The 17,687-nt window shown below is 40.8% G+C and overlaps 1 protein-coding gene across 1 annotated transcript; it reads right to left on the reverse strand.

Annotated features, from left to right (window-relative positions):
• Nucleotides 1-10,633: 10,633 nt before the first annotated feature.
• LOC115171287 (RING-box protein 1) lies at nucleotides 10,634-13,658 on the reverse strand. The gene is made up of 5 exons (XM_029727967.1): nucleotides 13,532-13,658; nucleotides 12,777-12,855; nucleotides 12,628-12,698; nucleotides 11,107-11,192; nucleotides 10,634-10,870 (listed from the first exon to the last, which is right to left on the reverse strand). Exons 1-5 carry the CDS (start codon nucleotides 13,607-13,609, stop codon nucleotides 10,858-10,860), a joined length of 327 nt encoding a protein of 108 aa, XP_029583827.1. The 5' UTR covers nucleotides 13,610-13,658; the 3' UTR covers nucleotides 10,634-10,857.
• Between the last annotated feature and the right edge of the window lie 4,029 nt (nucleotides 13,659-17,687).

Here is a 17,687-nt window from a genome sequence, read left to right on the forward strand (position 1 = left end):
TGAAATAATTTATGAACTTCACAGGGTGGTGAAAGTGCACGGTGATCTTGATGCTCCTTTCCAATAAATATTGAGGTTCTGATTCTGGTGAGATGATAGATGCTTGAAAATAGTATCGCTCTTATCCAGAAAAATTGGGCCTTGTGGCCTCCAGCCTGTACCACAGGTGATCTCACTGCTGTGGCCGGGATTTTCCCTGGCTATTTGTCTTCCTGCTGGGGATTACCATCTGTTCGTAGTACTGTCGGCTGTTTGTGCACACACTTTTTTGTTTGTTGAGGCAAATCGAAGTTCGGTAGCTGAAATCTACCTGCTTCCTCGGTGATTGGTCAACAGTACTACTCCGAGTAGGAGTACGAACGCAATCACTTTTCACCCGGTTTAAACTACTCCTACTTTCCCGGTTTAAACTACTCCGAGTAGGAACGGGTTTGCCTCCTGGGCGTGAGCCAGGTGCCCACTCTGGCTGACAGCAAAATCGGCTCAAAATAAAAGTGACATAATCACATGGAGTGATGAGTAGGATTCTGTGATTTTACTTTTTTTTTAAACCCGCTTAATCTGCCATCAAAATGAAAAGTAGTTTGAAAATTCAAAATGTATTTTATGTAAAAGAGATGTTTCTGGAAGATGCACCATGCTGCCTTGTTGACATTATGACCGAGCAGGCGCAGATTACTGTTTGATTTAAAAAGTGCCTCCTCCCTCCCTGTTTCCGCCCCAATGAGGTGTCAGGCCATTGCCCGGTTCAACCTGGGCCAGAGTAATATAACTCCCTCAGTGGGAAATATGTACAGGATTCGTTAATGAAGTGTTTGTTGTCATAAATTCAATGAGAATACTAATATTATAGTTTTCCATTTGAGAAATACTACACCAAACATCTTAGTTAAATGTAAAATTTTGCGTCAAAGACCTCGTCGGCAAAAACATCTAAACGAATTACAGATTTCTTGATTTAGTTTAGATTAACTATTTTGAAGAAGTCATGTCATCGCAAGAGGAACACAGTAATATTGCCACTTAAATGTTTTTTTTAAAAGGACTGCCTTTTAAAAAGCAATGAATCCCTTTGAAAACGGCCTATGTTGCATCGAGTTGAGTCAGAAACAGTTATTCTAATGTCAAAATTGACTACAGCGTGTAAATAAAATAATTTTGGTAATAATAATAAACATCTCTGCGTCACAAGGGATAAATTAAGGTTGGGTTTTGATTTGAAGATGTCCATTTGGCCACTAACATGGCGTGAACAGTTGCAGTGATTGCTATCTATCCAATAGTATAGACCAGGGTTTCCCACTCTGTCCCCGAGACTCCAAGGGCGGCACGTTTTGTTTTTTGCCCTAGCACTACACAGCTGAAGGGAGTATACGAGGCACAGACGTTGTCTTCGCCTAGCCGAGTTCTACTAAACTCAGCAAAAAAAGAAACGTCCTGTCACTGTCAACTGCGTTTATTTTCAGCAAACTTAACATACGTTCATACAAATATTTACATAAGATTCAAAAACTGAGACATAAACTGAACAAGTTCCACAGACATGTGACTAACAGTAATGGAATAATGTGTCCCTGAACAAAGAGGGGGGGTCGAAATCAAAAGTAAGACAGTATCTGGTGTGGCCACCAGCTGCATTAAGTACTGCAGTGCATCTCCTCCTCATGGACTGCACCATATTTGGCAGTTCTTGCTGTGAGATGTTACCGCACTCTTCCACCAAGGCACCTGCAAGTTCCCAGACATTTCTGGGGGGAATGGCCCTAGCCCTCACCCTCCAATCCAACAGGTCCCAGACGTGCTCAATGGGATTGAGATTTGGGCTCTTTGCTGGCCATGGCAGAACACTGACATTCCTGTCTTGCAGGAAATCATGCACAGAACGAGCAGTATGGCTGGTCAATCAATCAAATGTATTTATAAAGCCCTTCTTACATCAGCTGATATCTCAAAGTGCTGTACAGAAACCCAGCCTAAAACCCCAAACAGCAAGCAATGCCGATGTAGAAGCACGGTGGCTAGGAAAAACTCCATAGAAAGAGCAGAACCTAGGAAGAAACCTACAGAGGAACCAGGCAATGAGGGGTGGTCAGTCCTCTTCTGGCTGTGCCGGGTGGAGATTATAACAGAACATGGCCAAGATGTTCAAATGTTCATAGATGACCAGCAGGGTCAGTCCTGTCTGGTCAAGCGATGGTGGGTTTGTGCCCATAGGCGACGTTGTTGCCGGTGATGTCTGGTGAGGACCTGCCTTACAACAGGCCTACAAGCCCTCAGTCCAGCCTCTCTCAGCCTATTGCAGACAGTCTGAGCACTGATGGAGGGATTGTGCATTCCTGGTGTAACTGGGGCAGTTGTTGTTGCCATCCTGTACCTGTCCTGCAGGTGTGATGTGTGGATGTACCGATCCTGTGCAGGTGTTACACGTGGTCTGCTGTCCGTCCTGTCTCCCTGTAGCGCTGTCTTAGGCGTCTCACAGTACGGACATTGCAATTTATTGCCCTGGCCACATCTGAAGTACTCATGCCTCCTTGTAGCATGCCTAAGGCACGTTCACGCAGAAAGGCAGGGACCCTGTGCATCTTTCTTTTGGTGTTTTTCAGTCAGTAGAAAGGCCTCTTTAGTGTCCTAAGTTTACATAACTGTGACCTTAATTGCCTACCGTCTGTAAACTGTTAGTGTCTTAACGACCATTCCACAGGTGCATGTTCATTAATTGTTTATGGTTCATTGAACAAGCATGGGAAACAGTGTTTAAACCCTTTACAATGAAGATCTGTGAAGTTATTTTGATTTTACAAATTATCTTAGAAAGACAGGGTCCTGAAAAGGGGACGTTTCTTTTTTTGCTGAGTTTAGGAGCAAACCGAACCTAGTATGCAGGGCAACTTTAGTATTCCCCACTGGTCTCACAAGACCGAGGTAACGTTGGTTTTATATTCACACATTCGGACAATCAACACACATTCGCCAAAAGCCATTTAAAATGTAAAAATCAATAACTATTCACCGTTTGTCACAGAATCATAAAACTATGTATGATTTATTCTATAAATGTCTAGCATACTTTCACAACCTTGGTTGTGGAAAATTTCCAGTTTTGATTTGATAGAGGGCATGTAGTCCGTCGAGAGGGCGTGTGGTCAAAGTTCTAACGAGTCTGTTATACCCTATTAGAAGGGGTCTGGCATAAAATTCTGCATCTTCAGTCATATTCAATTAGATTACAGGACAAAAGTACAGGATGAAGGGTTCAGGCCTGACTAACAAAGAAGACAGGTGGATGGACCAAGATAACCAAGAGGATCAACATGGACATTCCACAGTGGAAATAAGGAAAACTAAGAATGAACCATAACATACGTACAGTTGAAGTCGGAAGTTTACATACACTTAGGTTGGAGTCATTAAAACTCGTTTTTCAACCACTCCACAAATTTCCTGTTAACAAACTATAGTTTTGACAAGTCGGTTAGGACATATACTTTGTGCATTACACAAGTAATTTTTCCAATAATTGTTTACAGACAGATTATTTCACTTATAATTCACTGTATCACAATTGCAGTGGGTCAGAAGTTTACATACACTAAGTTGACTGTGCTTTTAAACAGCTTGGAAAATTCCAGAAAATGATGTCATGGCTTTAGAAGCTTCTGATAGGCTAATTTGAGTCAATTGGAGGTGTACCTGTGGATGTATTTCAAGGCCTACCTTCAAACTCAGTGACTCTTTGCTTGACATCATGGGAAAATCAAAAGAAATCAGCCAAGACCTCAGAAAAAAAATTGTAGACCTCCACATGTCTGGTTCATCCTTGGGAGCAATTTCCAAACGCCTGAACGTACCACGTTCATCTGCACAAACAATAGTACGCAAGTATAAACACCATGGGACCACGTAGCCATCATACCCTCAGGAAGGAAACGCGTTCTGTCTCCTAGAGATGAACGTACTTTGGTGCGAAAAGTGCAAATCAATCCCAGAACAACAGCAAAGGACCTTGTGAAGATGCTGGAGGAAACAGCTACAAAAGTAGCTATATCCACAGTAAAACGAGGCCTTTGTCGATATAACCTGAAAGGCCGCTCAGCAAGGAAGAAGCCACTGCTCCAAAACCGCCATAAAAAAGCCAGACTACGGTTTGCAACTGCACATTGGGACAAAGATCGTACTTTTTGGAGAAATGTCCTCTGGTCTGATGAAACAAAAATAGAACTGTTTTGCCATAATGACCATCGTTATGTTTGGAGGAAAAATGGGGAGGCTTGCAAGCCGAAGAACACCATCCCAACCGTGAGGCACGGGGGTGGCAGCATCATGTTGTGGGGGTGCTTTGCTGCAGGAGGGACTGGTGCACTTCACAAAATAGATGGCATCATGAGGAAAGAAAATGATGTGGATATATTGAAGCAACATCTCAAGACATCAGTCAGGAAGTTAAAGCTTGGTCGCAAATGGGTCTTCCAAATGGACAATGACCCCAAGCATACTTCCAAAGTTGTGGCAAAATGGCTTAAGGACAACAAAGTCAAGGTATTGGAGTGGACATCACAAAGCCCTGACCTCAATCCCATCGAAAAATTTGGGGCAGAACTGAAAAAGTGTGTGCGAGCAAGGAAGCCTACAAACCTGACTCAGTTACACCAGCTCTGTCAGGAGGAATGGGCCAAAATTCACCCAACTTATTGTGGGAAGCCTGTGTCAGGGTACCTGAAACGTTTGACCCAAGTTAAACAATTTTAAAGGCAATACTACCAAATACTAATTGAGTGTATGTAAACTTCTGACCCACTGGGAATCTGATGAAAGAAATAAAAGCTGAAATAAATCATTCTCTTTACTATTATTCTGACATTTCACATTCTTAAAATAAAGTGGTGATCCTAACTGACCTAAGACAGGGAATTTTTACTAGGATTAAATGTCAGGAATTGTGAAAAACTGAGTTGAAATGTATTTGGCTAAGGTGTATGTAAACTTCCGACTTCAACTGTATATACAGTATGTATATATATATATATATATATATATTAGCATGGGTATTGAAAGATACCAGAGGGTGGATAACAAAAAAACACAAATATAAGAAGTAGATGGTAAATGTTTGGTTTTTGGGCTGAATGTATACATTATGATTTGCTTTTGAACTGTATGTGGACCCCTCTGCAATCTACTGGCACTAACCATTAAAACCTAGGACTTCAACCAAGCTGTCCATATGCTATTTGCTCTCTTAAACTGACAGCAAAAAGCCTACGTGAAAATGTGGTTTTTCACAAAAGTTCATGATTATTATTATTTTTTTAAATGGCCCAAATCAGCTCTACATAATTCAGCAGGGAGGTGTGCAATTACCACACATTTTACCAGTGTAGAAACTACGTCACCTAGATAGATATTACCAAATCCCTTTCAATTCACATTCCTTGCAGAAAGAACTATTTGCAAACCTTTTAAAACACCCAGAAAGACAGTGGTCTTAGAAGGGTATTTATACTTTAAAATACATTTTATGTCAATGGATGTTGATGAAAGAATTCTGCCAGTGTTTTAATGTCCTAGTTTAATATTTCTTTCTTTACCTCCAACTCTATATATCCAAGTGAGCCTATGAAGACCTTGGGGATCAGATTTACCATTATACCTATTGATCTAACATATAACAGACAGACACTGCTCAAAAGGAGTTTCTTTGTGATATCTACACTGTTGCCACTTTATTAGGTTCACCACCCTATTCACGAAAATAAATTGCTCCTACACACACCAAGTCTAGTGGTCTTGGCTTGCTAGACAATAAAGCATGCAGAGAAGTATTCAGGTATTCTGTTACTGTTAGTTTGAACTTTAGAATGTGCAAAATGACAGCAGTCTGTGATGGTCTTTTGTAACTCAGAAAAGTTCCAAAACTGTATTTTAAATACTTCCAACACTACAGTAGCTTACAACAAGGTTGACTAGGTGTTTTTGAGGTAAACTCCTGGCTCCAATGGGTCATGTAAAGCAGAAAAACAATCTTTGGGGAACCCTTTGCTACAGGGTGTGGGAAGGGGGCAAAGCAGACAGTGAGAGAACAATGTAGTATGTAACTGTGAGGGACATTGTTGTCTTTGAAGCACAACCTTTAGAACTATGGGTTCCAGAAAGCGTCTTTAAATGTGTCAACAATGCATAAAAATGTGGTCCTCCTTTTTTTTTTGTCTTCAATGCGAAGGAAGACTGCAAAGCACACATTGAGCATCATCCAGATAAAAATGATGATCATCTGACCAACTGGGTTTGTCATGGTGTGATATAATAGTAGGCTATGAAAGCTCATGTAGTTTCATCCTTCAAGACATTTAGAAGTATGAAACTTTGTCTTGAAACTTTTTATCAGGGTTGCACATTTTGGGGAATATTCAGAGGTGGAAACTTTCCGTGGGAATATATGGGAATTAATGGAAATATATGAAAATTAATATTAATACCATTTAAATGTAAATGTCTTTTGCATTGGATATATTTACCATATCATATGGAGACAGAAACATAAACATTTTACCTTATCATAAATAAACATAATAGCAAATGATTAAATCCTTCCAATAGAAATAAAAAAAACAATTTAGTTACGAATTGAAGTTTAATTAAATGAGTTGACATGGGATGATTTCACTGAACAACAAAAGAAAAGGAATATTGAATGATCCCCAATGATCCATTGCATCTCCCAAAAACATTTTCAACATAAATCTGTAAAATGATAGTCTAGAAACTAAAGCTTTTGTTATCTTCCTCTCAGGCTTCCATGTCTTCTCCCTGGACCTCCTCAATGTCCACCTCTTGAACATCAGACTCTGAGGCCTCATCTTTACTGTCACTTTCCAACCATGTTGAGGATGGCCCATTGTCAGGCTCAAAAAACCTCATTTGCCCGGATTGCAACCAATTTTTCAACCCTTGTATTGGTCAGCCTGTTGTGTGCTTTGGTGTGTGTGTTCCCAAACAAGGACCAGTTGCACTCCGAGGCGGCTGATGTTGGTGGGATTTGGAGGATGATGGAGGAAACAGGGGAAATAGCCTCAGATCCACAAAGTCCCTTCCACCAAATGGCTGATGAGATATGTTGGCACAACTGCCATATTGCATCTCCATCCCAAAGCCCTTGCTTGGAAGTGTACTTCGTCAGACTGCCAAGAACCTTGCCCTCATCCAGACCAAGGTGGCGAGACACGGCAGTGATGACACCATAGGCCTTGTTGATCTCTGCACCAGACAGGATGTTCTTGCCAGCATACTTGGGGTCCAACGTGTACGCTGCGGCGTATATGGGCTTCTGGCAGAAGTCTTCACGCTTTTTGATGCATTTCAGAACTGCAGTTCCCTCTGCTTGGAGCAACAGTAAAGTGGGCAGGGCAGTACGGATTTCTTCTCTTACATCTGCAAGCAGAGTCTGAACATCAGACAGGATGGCATTGTCTCCCTCAATCCGTGCAATGGCTACTGCTATAGGTTTCAGGAGTTTCAAGCTGCTTACCACTCTTTCCCAAAATACATCATCCAGGAGGATCCTCTTGATGGGGCTGTCCATATCAGCAGAATGTGATATGGCCATTTCTTGGAGACTCCTTCCCCTCCAGGAGACTGTCAAACATGATGACAACACCACCCCTACGGGTGTTGCTGGGAAGCTTCAATGTGGTGCTCTTATTCTTCTCACTTTGCTTGGTGAGGTAGATTGCTGCTATAACTTGATGACCCTTCACATACCTAACCATTTCATTGGCTCTCTTGTAGAGTGTATCCATTGTTTTCAGTGCCATGATGTCCTTGAGGAGCAGATTCAATGCATGAGCAGCACAGCCAATGGGTGTGATGTGAGGGTAAGACTCCTCCACTTTAGACCAAGCAGCCTTCATTTTCGCAGCATTGTCTGCCACCAGTGCAAATACCTTCTGTGGTCCAAGATCATTGATGACTGTCTTCAGCTCATCTGCAATGTAGAGACCGGTGTGTTTGTTGTCCCTTGTGTCTGTGCTCTTGTAGTATACTGGTTAAGGGGTGGAGATTGTAGTTAATTATTCCTTGCCCACGAACATTCAACCACCCATCAGAGATGATTGCAATACAGTCTGCTTTCTCTATGATTTGCTTGACCTTCACTTGAACTCTGTTGAACTCTGCATCTAGCAAATGAGTAGATAAAGCATGTCTGGTTGGAGGGGTGTATGCTGGGCGAAGAACATTCAGAAATCTCTTCCAATACACATTGCCTGTGAGCATCAGAGGTGAACCAGTTGCATACACAGCTCGAGCAAGACATCCATCAGCATTTCTCTGACTACGTTCCTCCATTGAGTCAAAACAACTTCTGATTCCAGGAGGACCATGAGCTGTTGCTATCGATAAGGTATCTGATTCATCATTTTCACCTTGAATAGAAGTAGAAGGACTTTTGTCAGAGGTTGCTTGTTGTGAGCGCTGAGGGAACTTTATGCACTTGGCCAGATGATTCTGCATCTTTGTTGCATTCTTCACATATGATTTGGCACAGTATTTGCAAATGTACACAGCTTTTCCTTCTACATTAGCTGCAGTGAAATGTCTCCACACATCAGATATTGCCCGTGGCATTTTCCTGTAAAGATCAGAAAAAAAGGACTAAATAAAAACAAATACAATTCCATGTACAGATAAATAGTTAAGCAGTTAGATTAAACAACTCCTTCGTAAGATAAATGTTTTTAAACAAAACATGTATGGAAACAGGTGAATTAACACTCCTCAGTTAGCAGGCTCAAGCAAGCTAAACCCAACATGGTAGGAAAAACTAACTAGCAGAAATTGTTAAGAAGTAAGAAATGATTTAAACACACTTTGCTGTAGACTACTATTTACTAGTTAACAAAAAATGATGTATGTCATAAAATATATTCACCCCACCCAGTATTGTAATCAAAACTTACCAGAAAGCAAGTAGTCCTTGGCTCAGATAGTGTAGTAGTGTCGGCTCAATAGCATGTCATTAGTGTGCAAGATCTTGAGAATCAGCTGTACATGTGATGGAAGAATACACTGTGCATGCAGAGGTTTGCAATTCCATTAAATTGGGGATGGTTTAACCAAAATATGCCACAAGACCTAGCATTGCCTTGTGTATCCCACAAAAAAGGTTCACTGTTATAAGCTAACATTTATATTGCCGGAATACTCAACGATGATTAACACTACAGTTGTGTGTGCTTCTGTCAGGGTTGTGCTCAAATGCATGTCATTTAAAGTCAATTTGGCAATTGAACAAAAATCCAATTCAATTTGAAAATGTTCCTCATTGTAAAAGCATGTAACAGAATTTGGGTATTCCAGATCTGTAATTTACATGTAAATAAACATAACCCTGTTTTATGTTTTGAATACTTCAGATAGAATGCTCTGTGTGTCAGAGATGGTACCATTCAGCTTGTCTGGGGATGACAAAGGACTTCAACAAAGCCAGAATAGAAAACGACTGGAAGGAGCTTCTTTGCTGTTAAATTAGAGACGTATAAATAAATGACTGTTGTGCCTTGTAACTACTTTAAAATGTGGAACTGTCGCTCTAAAATAGCGAACATTGATTTGGCATACAATTTAAGATTGTAAACAATGTTTACATAAAGTTGTACTATGTCTAACTTCATATAGAACAAATTGCACTTGAAATTAACATTTCTTTAAAGTTATTGCAAATAAATGAATATTTTCACTTTTTCTGAGACAATCACTGAATTAGATTTCTTCATCTTTAAATGCAATATGAGATTTTATGTATTTCTATCAAATCAAAACCGGAATTTCTACTCAAAGCAAAGTTTGTTTAAGTATGCTAGACATTTATAGAATATAGACTAAATCATATCTAGCTTGATGATTCTGTGACAAACGGTGGATTAGTTATTGATATTTACATTCTTAAATGGCTTTTGGCGAATGTCTGTTGAGCCAAAGTATAACCAATGTAGCATTATGACTGTCATTCATACTAGAGAATCATAGCAAATAGAAAATGGGACTGCAAGTTAGTGCTGGATGTGGTAATTTGTGTTAAAGTGGCAATATGTAACTTTTTGGGAGGCCTGACCAAATTCAAAGAAATGTGAGTTATAGATGTTTTATTCTACTTGAAAGCAAGTCTAAGCTGTAGATATGTTCCATGTGTGCTATTTCTATGCTTCCCGTTCTTAAGTTGTGTGTCTTACTTTCGATTTTGTACACTAGCTTCACACAGCTAAAACAATTTTTGCTTATGGAAAATATTTCACAGCGATTTAGTAGGTACAATATTTATCTACACTATACTAACTTGTTTTTCCACTAACTGAAATTAGGCAAACTATTAGTTTTAGCAGCAAGGAAATAACGGAGCAATTTCTGCATAGTGCATCTTTAAGTTATGAACCAGTTCAACTTACAAATATGTTTAGTCAATTTGGTCTTTCAGCCAATGATCTGTAACTTCCAACACGAAAAAAATACAATTTCTAAATAATATTAGAAAAATACCTTAATTTAACCTATTTAACTAGGCAAGTCAGATTCAAATTCTTATTTACAATGATGGCCTACATGGTATTTCTAAAATTGTATTTCCATGTCCAGTCCTCAATTCCAAATCGAGGCAGTTACACAGAACATTGTTTATTTATAATTTACAACATTGCAAATTCAACTAAAAAACATTGCTTTCCAGCGAGCCTAAAACAATGAGATGTGGGGGTGGATGTCCTCAGTATTTGCAATGTACTCAAAGTGGAGTCTATCATACGAAGAAAGAGAAAGCAACAGAAAGCATGGAACTTGCAGAAGCCCAAGTAATGGTCCAGAGTCTTGCACCTAGTGTCCATATCTGTAAGAGAGGGAAAGGGAGTGTTAGTTATTAACTGTTTGACATACACAACTCATCTACAATGAAGCGGTGGAATAATGCATTAGCACCAGTAACACGGACGCATGGCTGTTGTTTTTTTCAGCCATCTACTTCCCCAGAAGGCAAGAATACTGCAGCTCTGATTGACTGCAGTTTAGCTAGGACCATGGAGTAATGTTTTGAGTAAGTGTTATGAATAAAATTATGACACTCACTTCTGAAACTCCCACTCCCTGTTGTCTAGGGGGCACACCTGCCTGGTCTTCAACCAACGGGAGATACAGTGGAAATGGAATGCATGCTGGGAGAAAAGATATTATTGACATAACAACAAGCCAATAGCTGTGTTTGAATACACATACTGTATACTACATACTTAATGAGTATATACACTATTAGTTCATTTTAGTACACTGTAAACAAACGGTATTCTTTCAGTTGAGCGTACTAGCGCTTCGCCTGTCTACCCGGAAGTTAATGCTGTTGCTATGCAACCTCTCGCTAGCTTGTTAGCATAGCAAATGACTAGCTTGACATTTTACAATTTTGTGTGTGTTCGTAAATTCAATCTGGAGTGCCAGAGTGCGGTCTGGGTGTTTGTAAATCCAGAGCGTTGTCAAATTGTCCGTTCATAAATTCAGAGCGTTTCGCCCTCGGAGCGCGTCACTGAACGCTCTGGCCGAGGAATAGTGTTGATCCGAGCATTCTGACCTCACAACAGCAGCCAAGCTGACTGGCAAATGCTGGCTAGCTTGCAAGCCATTTCCAGACACAAATGAGAGAACACCTCACTGACCATTTTACTCGCCATAGCAGAGCTGGTTAGGCTGTTCACGTTATCCAGAGCGTTGGTGACTAAACGTGCTGCCGGCAACAATTTATTTACGCTTTTTTCCCCTGATGTTTACTGACACCGGCCATCCAGGTGTTGAGCATTCGTAAATTCATCAGTTATTCTGCGCTCTAGCACACTCAAGAGTGCTCTGAAATCAGAGTAGATAGCCAGAATTAACAATCTCCATTGAGAACGCACACGACTATAACACTTAGCTAAGAATTACATGAATAATCTAGTCAATAAACATTGTGTAGTTCGTTAGAGTATAGTTAATATACTGCCTGGCAAGATCGACGTATTAGTAGCCAACTAACGTTAGGTAACTAGCCAACATACCAGTACATACTGCTGTAATGCTATGCTGTTCCTAAGGATAGTGTAGCTAACAAATTGTCAGCCAACATAACATGTAATGTAACTTATTTGAAAAGTCATGACTTTATTACATTGCTCAACATTTGTCATAATTCGTTAAAGCAAGGAATTTGTATATACACTCTCGGACTTCGGCTGCATATTTTCCCGGCATTTTCTTCAAATCTGAAAACGCTGTGAAGCCACGCTCATCTTCTGAAGAATTGCCTTATGGGCCAAAAAAAGCACAGAAAGAGTGTCCACTGCTTGTATACTTTGTATTTTGGCATATTTAGTACATCCAGGAACAATATCCATACTATGACCAATAAGCATACTACATATTCAATTTACGTCACAAGTAGTATGGTTAGAGGGTTAGAATGAGTATTCAAACACAGCTCAAACCATACATTCAAGAATTCTATACTTTTAGGGTAGTTTAGATCACACTGCTGTTATTTCAATACTCTCACACTGAACTTTACAATCTAACTGATCAGGATGTATGCAAAATATACAAATGCAAAGAACTCTGACTCACATTGCAGACTCCCCAGGCTACGGTGCACTCCTCTGATGTGGCAGAGGCCTGGTTAGCCTGGCACTCTATGCCTATGGAGGACAAGAGAAATGTGTAACACACACACCTTTATTAGCCCAGTAGTCAAATAATGTTAATGGCATACTCACAGAGATCCATAATGTGATTCCTACAGATGGCACAGTTGTCCACTACAATGTCCCAGGCCCAAAGTGCCACTGCATTCCACTGTAAAGAAGAAGTCACATGAAATTATGATCATATCACTGGCAGTTAGTGTTTGTTTGATATTGCTGTTGTTTCAAATAGGTATTAAAAAAGGAGCATATTGTTATTCACCATTTATTCATGTTAATTTGATGTCAGGAGACATTTAGTTATTCAAATCACTATTGCATTTGGCATTTCATCAGACAAGTTAGGCCTATTTCACTATCCACATTGATCACAAACAAGGCCAGGGTGAAAATGTTAGTGTTTGATACATCATTTTTCACTCATTCAGCGTCAATAAATAGACAACCTCACGTGCAACTGGGCCTGTCATTTTAGCAAGATAACTAGGAAGCTGACAGTTGAGCAAATTAGCTAGTCATTGATTTCGTATGTCAATGCATCTAAAGCTGAACCTAGTAGTCGTTGGCTAGTTTCTATTACCACAAACAGTGAGATTAGTTAACAAATTAGGTAGCGATCAGCCCTAAAAGTGAAACGCAAACTCACTCCCCAAAATTAGATACAGCCAAACAGGGACTCCGTCTAGTTTCAGCTAGCTAGCGAGCTAGCAATTTATGCTAACTAATCGCGCGTAGATTGTACCCAAACCCGTATTAAGCCTATAATAATATCGAACCTTACAGTATGTCTAAAATGTAGCTATGATATATATATATTTATAAAATACCTTCTTCACTTCAAAACGTTTCTTGCTTGCTCCACTATTCGTGGCGCTTGGGGTATCAACATCCATCGCTGCCGCCATGTTGACTATCGAACTTTCGTGTGAACAGAGATATTAGAGAAAGGAGGAGATAGACATCCCATTGGGATATGAATGGATTGACGTAACGCCCCACCCAGCGGAATGTCGACCAATCGTGCTGACGTTGTCATACTGCGTCACACAGTTGCTAAATTAATCGTCGCGCAATCCCTTCTCAAAGTCGGGGTACAATGTTAAATTCAGAACTCGGAAAAAAACGAGCTCGACTTGAAAAATCGATTTGAACGGTCATCCAACTCGGGAACCTTTCTAGAGCTACGACTTTCCGACCTGAAGATCCCTGGCGTCATGATTTGGCTTCATATTTTTCCAAATTCCAGTTTTTTTTAACACAGCATGGGAACACGGAAAAATACGAGGTCAGAGCATGACTTCAGTGATCATCAGGTCTGAAAGTTGGCGCTCTAGAAAGAGGCCCGAGTGGAATTCTGAGTTTGATTACCATTGAAATAGATTTTTCCCAGTCGGAGTTTGTTTTTTCAGAGTTCCCAATTGTTTTAAATGCACTGAATTCTGAGATTACCGAGTTCCAATTGTTTTGAACGCGGCAAGAAGCCCGAGTTCCAGAGAGTTGGAATGCCTCCCTCATTCAAAACAACTGTGAACCGGAAACATCCGACTTGCGACTTCAGTGCGTTCAAGACAACTGGGTACTCGGAAAAAACAAACTCCAACTATGGAAAATCGTTCTGAACGGTCATCCAACTCGGGATTCCAAGTCCCTTTGCAAGATGGCGCTGACAGAGATGGTCGCCTTGCTTCAGGGCCTTAGAAACTGCAGTTATTTGTTTTTTGATGTACTATTTCTTACATTGTTAGCCCAGAAAATCTCAGGTGTTATTACATACAGCCGGAAATAACTATTGGATATAAAAGCGATGTCAACTTACCATCATTACGACCAGGAATACGTCTTTCCCGAAGCGGATCCTTGGTTCGGACCTCCACCCTGGACATGCGATCTTATCCCAGAGGCCGACCCAAAACAACGTAGTCGCCGCAGGAGAGGCAGACGGAGCGGCCTACTGGTCAGACTCAGAAGGCCTACTGGTCAGACTCGCCAATGTCCAATCTCTAGATAACAAGGTGGATGAAATTAGGGCACCAGTTGCCTTCCAGAGAGACGTCAGAGATTGTAACATTCTCTGTTTCACGGAAACATGGCTCACTCGGGATACGTTGTCAGAGTCGGTACAGCCACCCAATTTCTTCACACATCGCACCGACAGAAACAAACATCTCTCTGGTAAGAAGAAGGGCGGGGTGTATGCCTTATGATTAACGACTCATGGTGTAATCAATCATACCCTCCAAACTTGTCATTAAGCTCGAGACCCTGGGTCTCGACCCCACCCTGTGCAACTGGGTCCTGGACTTTCTAGCGGGCCGCCCCCAGGTGGTGAAGGTAGCAGAGGTGGGACTAAGTCATTGTTTTACAAGTCACAAGTAAGTCTCAAGTCTTAGCACTCAAGTCCCAAGTCAAGACAGGCAAGTCCAAGTCAAGTCTTAAGTCAAGACCGTCAAGTATCAAGTCAAATCTCAAGTCCTAAACTTTGAGTTTAAAGTCCTAAACAAGTCATAATGTGCTCTTCACCAAATGTAATACCATTTCATTTTTTTAACAAGAGTAATAGTTAGTATATTCCATTTACGCAAATCATGAATGCTTTTAAAAATATCTATATATTTATTACTTTCCAAATAAATTGTTGCCCCTCCGTCTGTAATTTTCTTTCCGCATGTTTTGCCAGTTACAATCCGTTTTTTGTTGATACAGCGTCGTCTTTATATCTGAAAATAATCATTTTGACTATCATCTTTCCAAGGGCTCCATCTGAATTCACCTGCCGACGTTCCTCTGCACTGCCATTCACAACTTTTTCTCAGCTGGCACAATTTGATTGGCTGCTGTCCGATTCAAACTGTAATCCGTTAAATGAAGAGTTGATGCGCTGCACACTTTTTAAAATAGGATCATTTTAAATATTTGGGCTTGGGGAGGGTATCAAGTCAGGTCGAGTCATAAGGCTCGAGTCTGACTCGAGTCCAAGTCATGTGACTCGAGTCCACACCTCTGGAAGGTAGGAAACAACTTCTCCACCCCGCTGATCCTCAACACTGGAGCCCCACAAGGGTGCGTTCTCAGCCCTCTCCTGTACTCCCTGTTCACCCATGACTGCGTGGCCATGCACGCTTCCAACTCAATCATCAAGTTTGCAGACGACACTACAGTGGTAGGCCTGATTACCAACAACGACGAGACGGCTTACAGGGAGGAGTTGAGGGCCCTCGGAGTGTGGTGTCAGGAAAATAACCTCTCACTCAACGTCAACAAAACAAAGGAGATGATCGTGGACTACAGGAAACAGCAGAGGGAGCACCCCCCTATCCACATCGACGGGACATTAGTGGAGAAGGTGGAAAGTTTTAAGTTCCTCGGCGACACATCACGGACAAACTGCAATGGTCCACCCACACAGACAGTGTGGTGAAGAAGGCGCAACAGCGCCTCTTCAACCTCAGGAGGCTGAAGAAATTTGGCTTGTCATCTAAAACACTCACAAACTTTTAGAGATGCACAATCGAGAGCATCCTGTCGGCTGTATCACCACCTGGTACGACAATTGCACCACCCTCAACCGCAAGGCTCTTTAGAGGGTTGTGCGGTCTGCACATCGCACCACCGGGGGCAAACTACCTGCCCTCCAGGACACCTACAGCACCTGATGTCACAGGAAGGCCAAAAAGATCATCAAGGACAACAACCACCCGAGCCACTGCCTGTTTACCCCGCTATCATCCAGAAGGCGAGGTCAGTACAGGTGCATCAAAGCTGGGACCGAGAGACTGAAAAACAGCTTCTATCTCAAGGCCATAGAGAGGCTGCTGCCAACATACAGACTTAAATCTCTGGCCACTTAAATAAATGGACTTAATAAAGGTATCACTAGTCACTTTAAATAACGGCACTTTAATAATGTTTACATATCCTACATTACTAATCTCACATGTATATACTATATCCTATACCATCTACTGCATCTTGCCTATGCCGCACGGCCATCGCTCATCCATATATTTATATGTACATATTCTTATTCATCCCTTTACATTTGTGTGTATAAGGTAGTTGTGAATTTGTTAGATTACTTGTTAGATATTACTGCATAGTCGGTACTAGAAGCACAAGCATTTCGCTACTCGCATTAACGTCTGCTAACAATGTGTATGTGACCAATAAAAATTTGATTTCATTTGAGGAAACTCAGGCATCTTTCTAGAGCTCCGACTGTACGATCTGGAAATCACTGATGTCATGATTTGACCAAGGTTTTTTCCCAGAGTTTCCAGTTGTCTTAAAATCACCAAGAGTTGAGAAACCTACTTATTTTCCTAGAAAGTACATAATGTGACGATTCCAAAGCTATATGATATTACAGAGAACAAATTAATTATCTCACATCTCAGAAAATATTTGTAATGTTGTACTTGTTGTTGACGAAATTCATGCTAATGTTTTTTTTTAGCTATCGCCCAATTAGAGTCTATTCACTTCTTGAAGGAGAGCTCTCCTTATCCCAGAATGCACCATGCAACCCAGTGACGACATTTCCACTAGATAGTACAGCCACAATGTCATAATTGACTATATTGTAAAAAGTCATGAAAACAAAGAAATGTTTTTTGGTCTCAATTCAAGATTAGGCATAATATTAGCAGTGTGGATGATGGCCAAATTTTGGGTGATGACCAAATTATGAGTAAAATGCAGATCTGTAATTCTAATTTGAAAGCAAGTCTAAGAAGCGGTAGATCATCAGATAGAGCAATGAGCCAGATATTTCACCGGATGTACAAATGTGAAGCAACCGGTTGGCATTTCCACTCACTAGCAAATATGATGATGAGAGGAAGCCTAGTGGCCGGCATTGGGAGAAGATGGTGCGAGGTGGATTTTGGCCGACATTCTTATAATTTTCTCATAGATTAACATTTGACAGTTTTGTTTACAAAACTAGAATATGTTACAAACAGAGTGGACTAAGTTTTGTAGACT

The sequence above is a fragment of the Salmo trutta genome, chromosome 32 (genome assembly GCF_901001165.1).
Source record: "Salmo trutta chromosome 32, fSalTru1.1, whole genome shotgun sequence".
NCBI lineage: Eukaryota > Metazoa > Chordata > Actinopteri > Salmoniformes > Salmonidae > Salmo > Salmo trutta.

What these genes read in the sequence shown, in the direction of transcription:
- LOC115171287 (XM_029727967.1), bottom strand. Translation starts at nt 13,609, where the DNA reads ATGGCGGCAGCGATGGATGTTGATACCCCAAGCGCCACGAATAGTGGA. An exon ending in AACGTTTTGAAGTGAAGAAG is followed by an intron (nt 12,856 to 13,531) that starts GTATTTTATAAA and finishes TCTTCTTTACAG; the next exon opens with TGGAATGCAGTGGCACTTTG. An exon ending in TAGCCTGGGGAGTCTGCAAT is followed by an intron (nt 11,193 to 12,627) that starts GTGAGTCAGAGT and finishes CTTTTCTCCCAG; the next exon opens with CATGCATTCCATTTCCACTG.